Source organism: Phyllostomus hastatus, unplaced genomic scaffold (genome assembly GCF_019186645.2).
Source record: "Phyllostomus hastatus isolate PE091 unplaced genomic scaffold, TTU_PhHast_1.1 phas_scaffold_78, whole genome shotgun sequence".
Lineage (NCBI taxonomy): Eukaryota > Metazoa > Chordata > Mammalia > Chiroptera > Phyllostomidae > Phyllostomus > Phyllostomus hastatus.
The window spans coordinates 113,067,858-113,086,006 of NW_025334041.1; the positions used below are offsets into that span (position 1 = coordinate 113,067,858).

At 47.6% G+C, this 18,149-nt stretch overlaps 1 protein-coding gene across 1 annotated transcript in view; it reads right to left on the minus strand.

Annotated features, from left to right (window-relative positions):
* CRIM1 (cysteine rich transmembrane BMP regulator 1) overlaps positions 1-18,149 on the minus strand; it is a 180,504-nt gene that overhangs the window by 80,557 nt on the left and 81,798 nt on the right. Inside the window, exon 4 of the mRNA XM_045826977.1 lies at positions 17,168-17,288. Within this exon, the coding sequence (XP_045682933.1) occupies positions 17,168-17,288 (121 nt within the window). The remainder of the gene's footprint in view (positions 1-17,167; positions 17,289-18,149) is intronic.

Genomic DNA, 18,149 nt, shown 5'->3' on the forward strand with positions numbered 1-18,149 from the left:
GTAGAATCACACAGTGGATGGGCTAAGGGCTTTTTAACCTGAAACCAGAAACAACCTATATTTGCAATGTGCAGAAAAATCAAGCCTTCAATTTCAACCTCAGTATTAAAATAGTGACCAATTAAGGTACCATATTAATAAATGTTTACATAATGTAATCACCAATCACAGCTGCAGCCAGGTGGGTTGGTTAAGCTGTCTTTTCTTCTCCAGAATAGGCAATGGATGCGGCTCAGTGGGCATCTGAGTGCCCGAGAACAATGATGAACAGCACTCAGAAATCATCTAGGCCCCTAGAGGGCACTCCCTTCCTTAGCAGCCCACGCTGGCTCGCTCCGCCTGTGGAAAAGCTGTGCAATCTGGGACTACACAGGCAGTCCCAGGCAGCCTGGAGGCTCTGGCAAGGCTCACAAGGTGCTTCAAGTCTGGCCTCTCCTTATCTCCCAGCTTCCAGATTCCACTGGTCCCTCCTATGCCCCGCAGTTGAGCAACAACGGCAACCTGCCATTCACTCCTTCTACCCACCCCTGCCCCTTATCACTCTGTGCCATGGCTCAGATGTCCACCCGCTTTGAATCCCTGCCTCTCTCTCGCCCCCGGTGAATTCCACACAGCTTTAGACCACCCACTCGACAAGGCCTTCTCTGCTCAAAAAGCAACCAGGCTTCATTTTCCTTCCTCTGACCTTCAATAGCACCCAGGGGCACCACACTCTGCGAGAGTACCTGCTCATCCTACAAAATCAAAATCCTATTTTTCCTCCCGTGAATTCCCCTTGTGCAGGAGACGTGCCTTGTTTGTCTTGCAAATGAAAATACTGAATGATAAAGGCATCTGAACAATAATCTGAAATAAGTATTTTTTTCATGGCTAATACACCAGAGGTTAGACCATGCACTGTTCTCACAGTTTTTATTTTTATAAATTTTAGACTGGGAGCTAACAGGTGCAGTGCTTTTCAAAATTAGTGTGCGGAGAAAAAGACTATGCAATATGCCTGGAATGCAGATTCCAGGGTGCTAAGCATAAAGGCTGTTTTTCTGCAAGTGGGGAATCAGGGTTCCAGCATGTGCCTGTGCAAACTAATAAGCTCTCCGGGAGATTCCCCTGAATGGAACCTGGGACCCACTCTCCAAGAAACTCATTCCTTGAGGTGCAGGCTCTCTCGGTCACCATCGCTTCATTTGCACTTTCCATTGGAAAAAGCCAAGGTCAACTAGTTTTAACATTATAATGAGAATGAGGATTAATAGCACTTGCTCTCGATCATTTACAAAGACTCTTTCCTGTGAAACATGTGCAGTGAAGAACAGAACCACTTTATTTACAATCATCCACCAGAAAATGTGTGACCACCAGCACGCCACTTAAACTCTGGGACGCTCAAGTTTTCTCAGCCATAAAATGAGATGGTTGGACCATAATGAGCTTGCTTCTAACTGTAAAATCCCACGATTCTATTAGTGCCAACCCTATTCCCATCGCTGCCTCGGTCTGATTCTGGCTCATGCCTCCCTACTGACTGCCTGCACTCTTGCCTGGGGCACATCACAGCCTCACACTGCATGCTGGCCCCTTCTCTCCCTCTCTCCCCCCCCCTCGCCGAGCACCTCAACCTTCAGACCCAGCTCAAGCTGGGCCTTCTCTCTGATGCTTGCCTGGTCTTTATTTTTTGGAAGGAGGGCACACTTACACATCTACTCCTCTTTTACCCTTTCCTACTCATGAAGACCAGGCCATGCAGGAGAAGAAACAAGAAGCCCAGCACTGGTGTTTCCTTTCGCTAGACTTGTCTTCATAGGCAAATTGTGGCTTCGTTACTAAGAAGAAGAACCAGTATTTGTTTCACTGGAATGACCAGAGAAACGGTAGAGGATGTTGAACTACAGGGAGTTGCTAGAACAGGCCGTGGGACAGAGGAGCCCTGTCTGCCACTCCCGTGCCATTCAGCAAAGCACGGAAGTGCCCCTGGAATGTGCCCTCGTGGTGGGTGCCACGCAGAGCTGAAGGTAAATGTTAGTCAAACACGCTGCCCTACAATAAACTGCTTCTGCAGAGGAGGGAATTTGGAAGCAGCAGGCTCCTCCTGTTCCCCGAGCTGATCCTCATCCCTGTCCATATCCTGCAGGACAAACGGCTCCGTGGGGCCCTCCGCAAACGACCACTGGATTCACGCCACAGTCGGAGTGAGGGCTTGAACCCTCCAAAAGGCGAGAACCACTGTCTGTAAATCAAAACCACTCTTCGCAGGTGGGAGGGAGGTCTCCTTTTAGCCAGGAAGCAAGGACGAGCGAGGAGTTAAGAGGGCAAAGTACTTGTCCTACCGGGATTCCACAGCATAGTGATGAAACAACTGTCAGGAATGAAAATTACAATGACACATAAGACATTCCTATTCCATAAAAAGTAGCTTCAACTTTAATTAAATCTGATGTACTATCTTTCTGCACATTAAATTGCTTAACTCTTTCCAGAAATGTGTAAGTTTTAAAAAGAGGCTGCCAATAAAACATCCAGAAAGAAACGGGTTTCCCACCCAAGAGTCAAGCTTTCCTTACGGAAAACCGCACTCCTCCCCAAGGAACTTTGTGAGTTTCCTTATGTCTCCTCGGGAGAGACTGACTGCGCTCTAAGGCACAAACCCTCCCTCCTATTTTCTTAAGCTAATTCCTGTATGATCTCCTTGCGTTTCGCCCACCCAGGCTGGGGAACATTCTTGTATGCTCTCCTTGCATTTCGCCCACCCAGGCAGGGGAACGTGTGGGTCAGCCCAGCACGCACATGGCCCGCTCTGAGGACGCCCCTCCCTCCCAGCAGCCAGCCCTCCCCTGTTCGGGAGCTGTCACCTGTTCCACCAGAAATGACACAGTCTTCATTTTCCCTTCCGAGACACGCCGTGCTTTTTGGGTGGTCGTTCTCACACTTTTCCTGGGGGTGGGGAGGACTGAGGGATGTGCTCCAATACAGGGAAGGTAAAAACTGAGGGCTATTAGGTCAAGTATTCTTTCGTATTCCCCAGTAATAACAATGAAGTCCATGGCAAGCCCTTAAGAAAGTGGACATTACAGTTCTTTTCTTCTTAGCTGATGATTACGGCTCCCTCCTCCAGGCTGGTATGTGGCTCAGGAAACCTACACTAAGGTGTCAAGTTAAAAGAAAAAGTGGTATAAAGTACAGGAAAATGGAAACTGTAGGCCCACATGGTTTCTCTGCACTTTATACCATAAATTATCTTCTAGAACCATGCCCCACAGTTACGTAGGTGGGGTGACAAGAAAGCGCTGGCACCGCACACACGTCACTGACCCGCTGCGGCCAGCTAGGGGAGAGAGCTGGAGAAGCTCCAATGGGACTCGGCAGTCCTGGCGGCAGGAAAACCAGAGGCCCAGAGATGCCGCCGCGGAGAATCCTTGGGGCCTGGGGCCCAGCTGAAAACGTGACATCCAGGATCTGGCAGGCTTCCGGACCTGCCCTTGATTCGGCCCAACAATCTGCTAACAACCAAGTCCCAGCCATGAAGGGCTCTGAGCCTTTACTTCCCGAGGTCCTGGTGGGCCAGCTGGCCTCAGAGAGCGAAGAGGGGGCAGGAGTGAGAGGTGCAGGAAACCAGTCCGGGAAAGTGAGGAGGAGGAGGAAGTGGCAAGGTGCACTCTGGGAAAAAGGAGGAGTGGGTTTGGATATGTACGTTTTTGTACAGCAACATAAGGTATTCTCACTTCAGAGCCAGAATTATCAACTGCATGAGAAGTTCATGCTCTGGAACTTGCAATCAGCTTGTTTGTGAACAGGTGATTATTTCCTTCCTATGTGCTCACCATGTACATGCAGCGGGGCATCACGCTGGGTGGTGACTGAGGACACACAGGGTCCTGGCCGTCAGTTCAGGGAGGTGTCGAATATATAATCACAAATGAGAGCACAGTGGGATGTGGATGGTTGTGTCCCTTCCCAGGGACCAGGGAAGAAGAAACACCCATGATATCAGGACTAACTTCTATTAAAACCTGAGTAAAGTGTCACCGCCAGGGCTGAGCGGGGGGGCTGCCCCAGCTGCCGTCAAGCACGCGCCCACTTGGATCCACGAGGGCTGTCAGTCCCCAGGCCTCTCACCCTCGTTCCCAGTGCAAAGCGCAAGATCCTCTGGTCTCCCGTCCTCAAGGGAACGGGCAGCCCCAGATCCTGCTCGAACTTCCAGAGACTCCTGTTCCACACCACCTTCCCTGCCCTCCCAACCTTCCCTTCACCGACACACTCCCTCAACCCCTGAACATCATCACAAAGGGGGCCGCTCACCTCTCACCTACTGCCTTGTCTACCTGGTTTGCCTGAAAACGCTGTTTCCTTGCAGCCGCCTCCAGGGAGACAGCGGATTGCCCCACACTCACTTATTCGCTGGAAGGGAGCTCAGTGTCCTCCAAGTCGCCCTGTGGCTAGCCCCACGTCACTGCTTTCCTCTCTCGTCCAAGCCCTCCCTCGCTGGGGCTGCATCTCCTACCCATTTCCTACGGGGTGGGGGGAAGGTTTTCAGAGAATGCACTGTGATTTCAGTCTTCGGCTTGAGTTCTGGCCACTGTACCCTATGTAAAATGGGATCATTAGAGCACCCATATGTCATAGGACTGCTATGTAGATTAAACCGAGATGTGAAAAGCACCTAGGGTAGGGGCTGGAACACACAAGCATTCCACACCTGTTAGCTATTTTATGTAATTAGAAGTTGGAAGGCTTTGGTGGCTATGTGGACAGAGCATTTTCATCACCCTGACCTCTTGGAATCCAGTGATCCTGGCTGCCCCCCAACCCCGCCGCTTCAGCCACTTACCCCTATGGCCACAGCTCTCTGCCATCTCTCAAGTCAAGCACCCTACTCGCTGATCACAATGGTTCATCCCAGGCCCACGCTGCCCCCACACTGCCTCTTCACACTCTCTGGGACACCCACTGCCCAGACCCCCCCTTTCTCCTCAGCCTGGGCCTTGCCCGACTGCGCCCCCTCAAGGCCTCAGTCCCAGACCCTGCGGGGTACCTGAGCCGCCATCTTCATGATGCCGTTAAACATCCTGCCCTTTTAACCTCCGTTCTTACTTGGTCCCTCAACCCCAAGTGTGTTAAACCCAGAGATGCAAACCTGAATGTCTTCAGGACTGGGCAGGAATCCTGACAGAGGACGGGATCCCAGAGACAACTCAAGAGGGTCCCTGCCCTCTGAAGGGGTTTTGAGGCTCCTCCAGGGTTGGAAACAGGTGGGCATTGTCCCCAAACCTCCCAAACTGCTCAGGAGAAGCCAGATTTTTATGTGAAGCCTCCCAGTTTTTAAATGGTGATGACTAATTTAAAGATGCCCCCGCCTCCGGCCGCAAAAAGAAAACATGTCTCGGGGGTCAAATTCAGCCCCGAGGCTGCCAAGTGCAAACTGTGATTCAAACCAATTACCTCCTCTGCGCTGCTGAGGGCTGCTGGGAGGAGCCCACGCCCAGCAGCAGCTGTCCCACCTCTTCCACACTGACAGCCCTCCTGTGGCCGACAAACCTCCGCTCATCCCCCAGGACCGCTGCTTCCAGGATGCTTTTCCTGACCAGAGGCATAAGGCATAAGCTGAGGCTGTGGGTACATGCGTGCAGGGCAGTGTGAGGGGAACAGACTGTGTGATTCTCCATCCATGTGGAGGAGTGGAGGGCAGGACACCCTAGGAAGAGGGAAAAGCCTATTCAAATGTACAGAGGCAAGAAAGAAGAGAGTGTTTAGGTTGGAACAAATGGTTCAGCCCACCAGGAGGACATTATGCACTGGGGTGGGGTCTGGGGGACATTGTAGGGGGACTTACAGGAGATGTGGCTAGAGAGCTAGGCCAGGGCTAGGGACTAAGGGGTCTTGCGTGCCACACTAAGAAGCATCTTTAATTGAAAGCGATGGGAAAGTGGTAAAACATTTAAACAAGGAATGCAGTCTTGCAAGGGGGAGGTTCTCTAAGGAGAAAACAAGAACTGTCATGAATTCTATTCTTCTTGAATCATAAAGCTAGGTGGGATTAGTGCCGATGTTTTCAGCTGCAAAACATATTAAAAGTTTAAAAAGCAATGACCGCAATGGCCCAGAACGCCCTTTCCCTCTTTCTCTATCTGCTGAACTCTGACTCATTCTTAAAGATTCAGCTCAAAAGTCAAAACCGACAGTTTTCCAAGTCAGAATGAGTATCTCTTTGCTCTGTGAACTTTTCTTTCTTGCACACCTCTACTTCTCAGGTGTGTAGCAGTTTAAATGGAGATTTATGCATGCTTGCCTTCTCTTTGGACTATGAGCTCCTGACACCAGTGACTGCGTCTTATTCCTACCAGGGAGCACACTGCCTGGCACATGGAGAACACCCATTCGTTCCCTGAACAGACCCCCGACACTATGGGATACTGATGTTAGCACTAGCCACAGATGAACTATTATACATGTAATTAAAACATTTATTGAGTATTTACTTATGCTAGTCACTGATGAGGAAGAGACATGTAAGGTGCATCCTTGCCCTCAAAAAGTCCATAATCTAATGTCTTGGGAGGTATCACAATAGCCTTCAAGACCTCATGACCTCGCTATGGAAATGGAAGCACTTGATCATATTATCACAGAGCCATGAGATACAACATCTACAACATGAGAAACAAAGGCAAAGCCAGAAACAGGCCATTTAAAATGCAGTTGTCTGTATGACATGTGCACAACAGACTGAGCATGAAGTCCAAGAGAAACTAGCTGTCTCTCTACCTCTAGGGTCTCAGTTAAGCAATCTGATGTCTACTTATAACCCCAAGCCCTCTGCACAGTGTGTCTACACAATAGTGAGGAGCCCTGTCACTTCCATGCAACGCAAAGGTTCAACTGAAGAGTAAAACACATTCTATGACATTTCGGGTTGCTTTTGGCATTTCCAGAAGATGCCACATTTTAACACTTTAGATTTGCTTATTAGTGATGTAAATAACTTCACAATCCATGTCTGCAGAACTGTCTGGTGCTGTTCTGGCTGCCTGTGTCGTGATGAGGGAACAACATCAACGAGGGTGGGGAGGGAAAGCTCCCAGAGGTTCACACTCTCCACGCGGTGGGTTCTGCTTTTCTAACGAAGGGCAAGTTTAACGGAATTTGGTTGAGTCACTGCCTTGCAGGGAGAGTCAGAGGGTCATGTATTTAGTATCTGGGGATGGCCAGGCCCATTCAGACCAAACTGTAAGCCACTGAACACCACAGTGAGAGCCCTGAGTTTTGTGTTTCAGGACTGAATCATATAAAGTAAGACCAGACACTGGTTAAGTTCATGGAGAAACACAAAAGGCATGAGGCACGTGTACAGGACATGCGGGGCTTCCACATACGATGTGAATTATCGACAAATTAACGTCTCTATCAGGGAGATAGTTCGTCTCCAGTGGGCAAGGGCTCTACTTCTAGGAAAGCATATTTTCTTCAATCTGGGGATATGTCCAATAATAACATGGAATTCCTACAACTATTTTGTTTTAAAAACATCAGAGTTTAATATAGACTCTGGCTTTTTTAGTTATGAGTTGACTTGCTCTTTTGGGCCAAAAATTACTGTGACAGAGGGCAACAGAATAGATGTTCTTTTCTTAGTTGAGAAAGAAGGGCTTCGGATACATTTCCAATTTTTTTCCTGCCTGTGTTTAAAAACAAAGAGAATGCTACCATGATAGCATGTCAAGAGTCAGAACTGCTTTCAATCTGTGCTATGCTAATGCATACTTTACATATTGTATAATTTAATTTTACTTATTCCCTTAAAGGCAGCTGGCTAAGTTACCCAAATTAAAGGAGACCACCAAAAAGTGAATGGAATTAGAGAAATTTGTGTATTAACAGACTAAGCTTTTTAAAAAAAAAGAAAACAAGAACTATTACTGAGTGCCATCTTCTGTGAGACCATGTCTTGGGAACAAATGGACATGATACTTAATTACAAGGCTCTTAATACGATAATGTCCTTTTCAAAATGCACATTTAGGGACGATCTCCACTGGCTATTTGAATAGGTAGTAAACAAGCAATTTAATTACCTAGCACACTGTTAAAAGCATAAAGGTCTATAATAAATACCACCTAGTGATTTAAATTGCTTAACGCTGTCTCAAAGAACTAAGGATTGCTCTCTGTGCTATGAGAAAAACAAGATAAAACAAAAAAAAATCCTGTCAGTTTCAAGCTACCCTCTGGAAGTTCAAGCTTTGACATACGTGTCTGGCTGGGCCAGCGTGCCTGTGTCCCTGACCCCTGAGTAATCTCCTACCCCCCCGCCCCTCAACACCCCCTAAAGGCTTCAGTCCGCAGAATGACGGGCTGAGTGAGGCTCTGGAGATAAGAGTTGACTGAGGAGCTCTGGAAAACTCAGCCACCCAAGTGCGAGTGCGTTAGCAAACAGAAAGTTAAAGGACTCTTGACACTGCCCCTCCAAGACTATTACTCAGAAGCAAACGGATTACTCAGATGTTATTAGAGAAGAGGAATAAGAAAAATCCACCGAGTTCTCAGGAAGATGGAAACCATATGATTCTAAGACTGGAGAACACAGGCAAACAGGGAGGGGCATGAACAATTATCATCAGTTACTCTCTGTGTGCATGTGCGCTTTTTTTTAAAGGTCCTCGATATCTTACTTTGGACATAAAGCTGCCATTATTACGTTAAAGCTTTTTCTTAAATTCAGTTTTTATTATTTGGCACAAAGCCAGTCAATGATTTTCTTGGCAGATCACCCTGTTTGCGTGTTCTCTTCTTATCACCTTCCGAAGTCGGCAACGTTTTTGCACCGGCCGAGGTGATGTCCGTGAGGTGTCGAGTTCCTTTGCGCCCGGCCCACTCATTCATCACCACGCCCCACCCCGGGCCCGGCGGTCTGTCTGCCATGCGTACGTGCCACTCACCTGAGCACTGTCAGGGCTGGGCCTTGTTTCCACTCACTGTGGCTTTGAGGTTAGATTGGTTCTGATTTAACTGGAGCTTCTGGAGAAAAGCTACAACCTGCCAGAGATTCCATTCTGCTGGCCTCATCCAGCATTGAGTCAGTTTCAGGCTGTGAATTCTGGAACTCCTGAAAGCTCCTTTGCTAAATATCTACATCTAATCACAAGCAACAGTGTGCTAGCACTCAGCTAAGATTCTGTTCTTATAATACAATATCATACTAACAAGATGCATTTTCTTGAGGATGCAAGGAAGCCAGGACTGAGGAATGGAAACTCAGCATCCGAGATTTTCAACCTGAAGCAACGGAGTATAAATGTCTAGATGTTAGAGCGAAAGTAAATTCCTGACCTTCCCTCTCGTTGTGGCCTGTACAACTGACATATCTCAGATACAATGGGGGTGGCATCCTTCCTGTTATCTTACTTCACTTCCTGGGTATGAGGCGGAAACTGTCTTCCAAGGACAAGGTCTTATGTAAGAGAAGGCAAACTGAGGCTCAAACAAAAACATGGAACTTAATTCAGCAGACTGCTTTTTATTTTAAGAGGCGCAGAAAGAGATGATCTGATCAAAGTTAGGAACAAAGAATCGAGACCTCTCCCATGAATACATGTTCTCTGTGTCCGTGTGTTTGTATGTAGGTTAGTGTAGCATACAGAAAACTGCAGTCGGAACACGGAGGAGCTGGAGACAGAGAAGTCACAGGGAAGAGCAACAAAGGCAGAAGCTCAGGGGAAGTACAGCACCAACAGCTGGAAGAAACCAGTCCAGCTGTGGGTCCAGGAGACCCAAGCACAGTGTGGAGTCCGTGCCAGTGCAAGGGCAAGTGCAAGCTACGAGAACACCACACGTTACCCTCCCTGAACACACCCACCGAGGCAGGCTGAGTGGGCAGGAGAGCCATGTCCTATTAGAAAGCAGTTTCTAAGAGCAGAGCTTTACCTTGTCGATTTAGCCTTTGGCCAGGTATTTTCTGTACCTGCTATGTAAGGGACTACCTATTTACAGATGTGTTAAAAAAAGTAACTAGCAATACTAAATTAGCCATTGACTAAAGGGCAGTCTATTTTACTGGATTATCACCCAGATTTCAAAGTTCAACCAGTGCTGATGACCCTGGTTCAAATCATTAGTCTAATAGTTTCTGTATTTCAATTTGCCTTTCCTAAGATTTTTTGTTTGGAAATGAAAAAAAGTAAACATAATTTTTTTATGACACTCTTTGGACTTTCTGCCCTTCCTCTCATTATGCAAACCCTGTATTTCCCCCATTATCTTCTGAGTGAATTTTCTAAAAATGTCCTTCACCTTTCTTTCCCAGGACTCTCCTGTCACTAGCAGCTTGGGTTCCTTCCCCTCTAACAGGTTTGGGAAAATCAAAGAATTTAAAGGTAGGAGCTACCGTACTTTTGCAATGATCAAACCCCTCCCCCCCTCCTCTCCCAGGTGAGAAAGCAGACCTGGAAGAGGTGAGAGACTTGTCCAAATTTACCCAGAAATAGGCCTGGCTTCATGCGCACTCTCTCTGCACGGTACCAGGTGACGTGGGCAAGAGTGTTCTTTAGCTGCTGAACGGTTCACTGACGTGTACTTCGCTCACATACTACAATAACAAAAGCGAGTGTAGGACACGGAATGTCAGGCCTTCTGTGTGGTAGGGCTGGGCAGGGGCTCAGGATGACAGGGGACAGGGCGGCCTGGTGTGGTCTTCACGAACAGCAAGCCTGGCTCTGCCACTCACCAGGGAGGACCCTTCCAGCTCATGAGGCTCCATCTCTGAAATGGGAGAGCTGCACGGCCTCACCTCCTGGGGGAGGGGTGGCAGGGTGTGTGTGCACACACACACAGGGGAAGCACTATGATTTTAGCTCGACTATACTTCCAGTGCAAAGTCACACATCAGTCAACATTTGAGCTAGCGTATAATATAAAATGCTTAAATATTTTGGAGGATGAGAAAGGTTTTAAAATGTTTCTGTATCTAGATTTAAAAATAAAACAGTATTTCTGCATAGTGTCTCAGAAAGCATGAGATATAAATGTTCCAGATATAGGTTCAAAAAGTTTAAAATGTTTCTATATCTTGACTTAAAATAGTGTTTCCACACAGCGTTTCAGAAAGCAAGAGATATAAACGCTCCAGATACAGGTTCTCAGAGAGAATCAGACCCTTTAGTCCGAGAGCTGGAGCCAGGAGGGAGCTTGGGAACCTGGTGTGCTGACTGTGCACAACCCAGGAGAGGCCCTATTTTAAGTTCTGAACACTGTAAACAGAGACTTCTTTCCACCACAAAACAATCACATTGGATTTTTCTGAATAACTTTTAGGAAATGTGTATTTATAGGCAGAAATTGGTAACCCCAGTTTCAGAACAAAAACTTGGGGACAAATTTCATTAAAATAAATTTAGAAAGGGTGACTGTCAGTAATATATTCCTTCATCTTAATAAAAATAGTTAAATAACAAATCAAAATGCACTGGGTATAGAAAAACTCATTTGGCTTAAAGAGTGAAAGTGAGTCATGTAGAGAAGTAGTGCTATCTAGATTTTTAACTAGTTAATGTCTGCCCTGGAAGCCTGCACCTAAAAAGATGGGTAAAAACCTAGAGGTAAGATTCTGTAAGATTGGGCACACACACTGGAGAAAGCAAAGAGTGAGGAGTGTACTGGGGAAAACTGGGACCTCAGAGCTGTCTTCTTGAGAAAGAGCCCAACTGGGCTGAGGCCTGGGCCGGCCGACGTAGGGGCCATGGATGCCCAGACCGGCAGCAGGGGCTGGACTGGCCCTCTACCACATCTGGTGGGTCCATTTCTCCCGGACAACCGTTACTGGACCAACCATTATTGAGGAGAATTTCTATGCAACACCTTTAAAAGGTTTTTCTGTGGGTTTGTTTCTAAAATGGACCCAGTTTCATCAGGCAGATCTCGTGGCATTCCCTGCTGGGTGTTGAGGGAACAGCCACTTGAACTAGGTGGTCACAGCATTCAGTTAGGGAGAGGAGTTAAAAACAGTGGTTGGTGCAGGCCAAGGTGGTGCTCCACGGCTCCAAGACCGCGAGTCTGCTCCCAGGTGAACGGCAGCTGCTGAAGGGAAAGGCGCTTAACCACCAGGTTGCCTGGGCTATACCGGGGGACCAGAACCCCTGGGGGCGTGACACTCATCTCTGGAAGGGGCCACACGGCTGTAGCCCTCCCCCAACTTTCCACAATCAGAAAACAAAGTCTAACAAATGCCTACATGAATTAATGTATGTTCTGGTGAATTTAAAAACGGCCACAAATTCTCTGCAGGTTTTCCCACCCAGTGGGGGAATCTACTGTCCTGCTCATTCAATAAGGGCTTTCTTCTGGTGACTTGCTGTGACCAACAGAATGTGGTAGAAGTGATGGATGAATTCCAAGTCTTGGTCTCTTAAGGCTTTGCTACTCCTTCTCTCAATTCTGCCATCAGGTAAAGAAGCCCAGGGTGCGGCCCTTCCAGCCATCCCTGTTGAGCTCCTAGACACGTGAGTGACACCACCTTAACCCAGCCCCGGACAACCTGCCAGCTGACTACAGATACAAAATCCACTTAACACGCAGTCATGAGAAATAATAAATCATTGCTGTTTTAAGCCATTACATTTGGGGGTGGCTTGTCACATAGCAATGAGTAACTGAAACATACGTGTATTTTGCTAATATGTATTATGCTGATATATATATAAAAATATGTTGATGAGATCTAAATTCATATTCATTGGCATATTTTCTGGGCTTCAAAACAGCAAAACATGACTATCAGAAAAACTGCAGTGGACAGCACAGGCCTTTGAACAAAAAAACCTGGACTCAAGATGTCCCTGCTCTGCCCCTCGTACCAGAAAACATCTATGATTTTGCACAAGCCACTTACTCTGTCAACCTCAGTTTTCACACCCATAAATTCCTCACGGGGTCAGCTGATAACAAGAACAATGAGAGTGAAGGTTTTGTAAACAGCAAGGCACGTTCCACAGTTAAGCTGTCACTGGTGCTGCTACCCACAGGTTACTTAGAGACATTTTTGTTTTTCCTTCTCGGCAAAGACAACACTTGGGTCAAGGTATCGACCCTAACTGACTGCACTGCATGTTTCCTTTTGCCTACAGGCACTTGTGAGCATGCACACACAGCACAGAAGGCCTTCCAAAGATATCACATGTCCTGAGCCCCAAGGACAGTCCCCCTTGTCCTTTCTCTCATCAGGCAGTGCTCAGGCCCAGGGTGAGGCCCAGCCTGCTCGTTCCCTTTTGCCATCTCCTGGAAGGTGCAGGCGGGGGGGGGGGGGGGTGAAGTGCCGCAGAGCTCCCATCACAGTCCAGTGTCAAGGGCAGAGGAAAGGGGGAAAAGAATTGGCAGGGTGCCTGGAAACCTAAAGCAGGCCGGGGGAAGGGAGAATGAAAAATGAGTGAAAGTTAATTCTATCACACACCAGGATGATGTCCACACAAGATGAAGTTCAGGAGGAAACAGAGAAAAAGAGAGAAAACGCAGGATGGGCACTGAGGAAGAGCAGAGGTGCGGCAGGGAGAGGAGCTGTGACCGGTCCCTAAAAGGGCAGAAGGCGGTGGGTAAAGCAGCACTTGCCAGGGGCAGGAAGGAAGGAGACCCCCATGCGTGTAAAGAACATCTGGAGGCCCGTGTCTGTCCCTCGTAATTCACGTCTGATGAAGGAATGAATCACCGAGGGAATGACTGAACCGAACACAGACAACTCCGAAGAAAACCCATGAACTGAGCCTGCGCTCACCCAGACACACGGCAATCAGAGGCCCGAGGGGCTGAGACGGGCTCACGGGGAATGGAATTCCTTCGGATGGGGATGAAGGAGGAAGAAGCTTCTTCTTCAAAATGAGAGGGAGAGCTGCATGGACCCCTTTTGTAGTCTACAGAAGGTGCAATAAATCCTCACAAGGAAGGTGAATGTCTACTGCTGAACGTTCCCGTTATTTCAACCTTTCTTTGTCCTAACTCTGCAGTCCCCCCAAATGCGCCACATAATAAATTTTGATCTCAGACGGTTCTTCAGTTCTTCCCCATGCTCCAATTATGCTGGTAAAGGTCAAATAATCGTAACAGGATTTTACATGTTCTAAAATCCTTTTCTTTATACCTAAATATCACACTTTTTAAGAGCAAACCTTGAACTGGCTCACACGTAGGAACAAAGTTAATGTCCTTTTTTTTCTCTTACAATACTACCACTATTAATCCATATTAGGATCTCTTCTTTTTATTTCCACTTTCACATGACTGGGTCCTTATTCTGTTGTCAGAGTATGACTTCTCTGTCTTCCTCTTTAGTAACTGGGGACCTACGTAATATGCTAAAGTAGGTTAAGCCACGGTTGGAACATATTCTGTACTTACCAATTCATTATTTATTGCATACACAGAGAAGAAGAAAGAAGACACAGTTTTTGACCTCCAGAAACATGCTTTCATTGGTGAGACAAGACTTAATGCAGGTAACACAAAGAACAATGCAAGGGAGTATATGATTAACCAGCAACATGAAAAGGTCTATTTTGGGAGTTCCTGGGGAGTGGGATGGGGGCTGGCTGAAGCATGGAGACCTTTGTGAATGAAGTGGAATTTAATTGAAGTCCTGCAGGATGAACAGCCTTAGAAAAGGTGGAAGGAAGAGATAAAGGCATCCCGCCCTTTGAGAGGTGAGCTTGGTGTTTGGAATGGAGGGTTTACGAAGCACAGAAACTGGGCCATAAAAAAGGGGGGGTTGGGGAAAAACTGCAAGGTTTTAAAGTGAGACAACGCAGGAAGATAATTTTTGTCTGCTTCAACATAGGAGTCCTTGCGGCTAAGAGTGGGCTCGTGTGTGCGGTCCTTCGTTCATTCACCGATAAATGAAGGCTCACATACTGCATCAGATCCTGTTCTAGGTACTGGAGGCTACAAGATGCTCTCCTCCCTTGAGAGCCACACAGAGCAGGAAAAAGCTGACAAGAAAAATTAACGACTTTATGTATGATCAGAAGTGCGATGAGAAAGAGATGCACGGGAATTAAGTTAAAAGGGAGCGGAGGAGGGACACGGAAGTCATCCTTAGCGGCCGAAGACTAAAAACACGTCCCAGAGAAGGAAACGCGGTCCTGGAGGAGCAGGAGAAGCTGCCTCATGGAGCGTGAGACAGTGTGGGGAGGGCCCTGCCAGGTGGCAACACAGGAGGCGCGTGGGAAGCGGGCGGGGGGGAGCAGGGGTCACCGACTATCTCAAATACAGGAAACTGAAGAGCTGTGAGAACTTATCCCTTCCCCGCAAATAATTTACAGTAGGATTTTGAATGACTTCCTCCTCCTCCCTGTTTTAACTGACCATTCCTTAGTTCTGCATGCAAAGTCAAAGTTACGTCAATACAATAATAACCACCCCAAGGTTTATGTTTACAAGACTCACAGAAGCCTGGAAGGCATCTAGTTGAACCTCCCTTCCAACATAATGTTTCTTCTAAGCATTCCTGGCAGGTGGCCATCCAGACGGAAAGAAATCGCTCCAGCTCCAGGGAGCTCGGTCTATCTCAGGAAGCAGCCCAATTCATTACAGCACATCACTGCTGGTGAGAAAGTTTTTTTCCTCCGCTGACATTAAATGTGTCTTCCTGCAGCTCCTGCCCATTGCGCCCCCCTGGTGTGCCTCCTACATGCAGATGGTGCTCTGTTAGTTACAACAGAGCACTGAGAACTGTCCCTCCTCCTCACTAAAGGACTTACTAATTATCAACTGCCTTCGTTTTGATTAATTAGGTTCTGTAATATAATGTTCCGCCTTCCTTTTCATAAAGACCTTGAAGGGCTATCTGCTGCTTTTAGTGATGATTCCTTGTCTTCCTTCACTGATTAGGAATGCCTTATGTTTGCACAACAATTCACGCCTTCCCAAGCATCTTCCACGGAAATTCTTGTATCATAGTATCCTAAGAAGGTGCTGCAGCACCACTGTGACTATGGTACCTTCACAGAAATCTTCGTACGTTTTAGGATACAGGACAAAAAATAGGGCAAGTCACGTAAAATGTAACTGAGCGAATGTTAGGGTTTCAGGCAGGACAAAGGTTAGAAGGTGTTAAAGAACCAATGTATTTTAAGAAGAGAAAGAAGAAAAAAAATGATCAGAACACTCTTTGGAAGTGTACACCAACTAGGGACAAATAACTGACACTCACCTTAACTAAAGACCACTGAGAGGCCCACCTGCATAATCACGACTACTCACGCAACAGGCACAGCAGCTCAGTGCCTGGCTCAGGGGCTGATGTGCACACAGTGAAATAAGGCCCTGTTTTAACTCTGGACATTAAATGTAGAGCAAATGTTGAAAGACAGAGAGAGATGACTCAGTCAAAATGACGCCTTAGTGGCCTGGGGAAGATGGAGGAGAGGTCATGGCAAGAAAGAGGGAGAGAGGACATCTGAGAAGGAGAAACGGGTGTAGGCCCCATGTTTCCAGGCAGTGTCTTCCCAAAGCCAAGCGCGAGGGCCAGCCCTACGTTGGGGCTAGGAAGCTTCTCAAGGACAGGACCTGCATGCAGCCTTGCACGCTGGGGAGTGAGTCTGGTCCCGTGGGCTCAGTGGATGTCCTGCGGCTACTGCTAGAAGGCCAGCAACTGTTTTTCCCCATCAAGCCAAAGAGAGATGTGTTTGTTACCCCCAGAAAGCACTGTGAAAACTTGGATTCCTCTTTGCCTCAACAAGTGACAGGTCTGAGTAGATGTGTGGCTGCAAACGTGAAGGATCCCTGGGGAGCGATCCTATGATGCAGGTAGGGTTTCATCCTATTGGACATGATGATTAAGCTCCTGGAAGATTCACTGCAGAGGATCAAATGACATGCCCACTATGGGTGGACACCTCGCTGCCTCCCTGGCTACAACCTGAGGGGCATTTTGGCCTGCACAGTTCCCAGCCTGCAAAGCTGCAGAGCACCCCAGCATGAAGGATCTGTAAGGATTAGTGACTTCACCTGGCAGCACCTGGGACCGTACATGGAAATACCAAGTCATAGTAACGGTTCAGTGGTTTCTCCACAGAAGCAGGGGAAGACCAGGTTTCTTTTAACTGCTGGGGAAAACAAACTGCATGGCTGAAACTGTGCCTTCCAGGATGCTGACACCCAAGGCAGAGGAGGAAGCTCGGGAAACTGAGGATAAACCGACCTTGTGGGCAGAGTGCAGCAGCCATCCGCTGTGAGTCTGACTTGAGTTTCGTGGCTGTCCAGGGGGCACACGGCCTGCTGGACGGACGGGCACTCCACCGTGCTGCAGTCCACGCTGAACACTGCAAGGGGCAGACAGAGGCACCGTTTACTACCACATTTACTAGCACTTCGAGTCCCCAAATGAAACACTGGCTCTTGACAAATTTCTGCAGTGTCCTTGCTTCCCTGACCCCTGTCCTTATACTGGCAATTTCTTATTTTCTACTTCACTCAACATTAGAGAACTGTACTACGTACGTCCCAGGTCTTCTGTGCCAGGAAAGCAGGGGACGAGGTATTTAAGAGTTAAGATGCAGACAGACAGAGTGTTAAACCAGTGGTGGTAATGGGGGTGGATGGGGGTGACCATTGGCTGGGGACGTTTCTAGTAAGACTGTTCAAAAGATGGAAAAGGGATGGTTTTGCTTGAAGCATTTATCTGGCAGAAAAGAAAATCTGACCAATGGTTAGAAACTTGTGAAGAGGAAAGCACTCTAGTCTAGGCCTGTCCGTAGAACACACTACATACGCTGCCAGAAGAACGAGGATGCGCGAACGAAGTTAAAGCAGGAAGCAGCTGGGACATGACGGTGAATCGTCTGTGGCGAAGAAGGTGCGTGAAGGGCCAAAGACGACCTAGCGCGTTCTACTGAAGCCAGCAGACGGATGACAGGGAGCAGGCAAGAGGAAAGACTGGGTGGGGCTGAGTATTTCGTTACAAAACGCCAGACATTTGGATGCATGTATGTACCTAAAATTAACTTTCTGCTTTATGTATAATGGTTGTTTCAAATGCAGTAATTGAAAGTACCAGTTACACCTGCAAATGAGGACTCTTGACCTTTTCTGGGGGAATGAAGCAGCAGGTACCATAAATGTTAGCCCCACCTCCCCCATCAAGCGTACTTTGAGGGGAAAAAAAGAAGAGGAAAAGAGAAAAA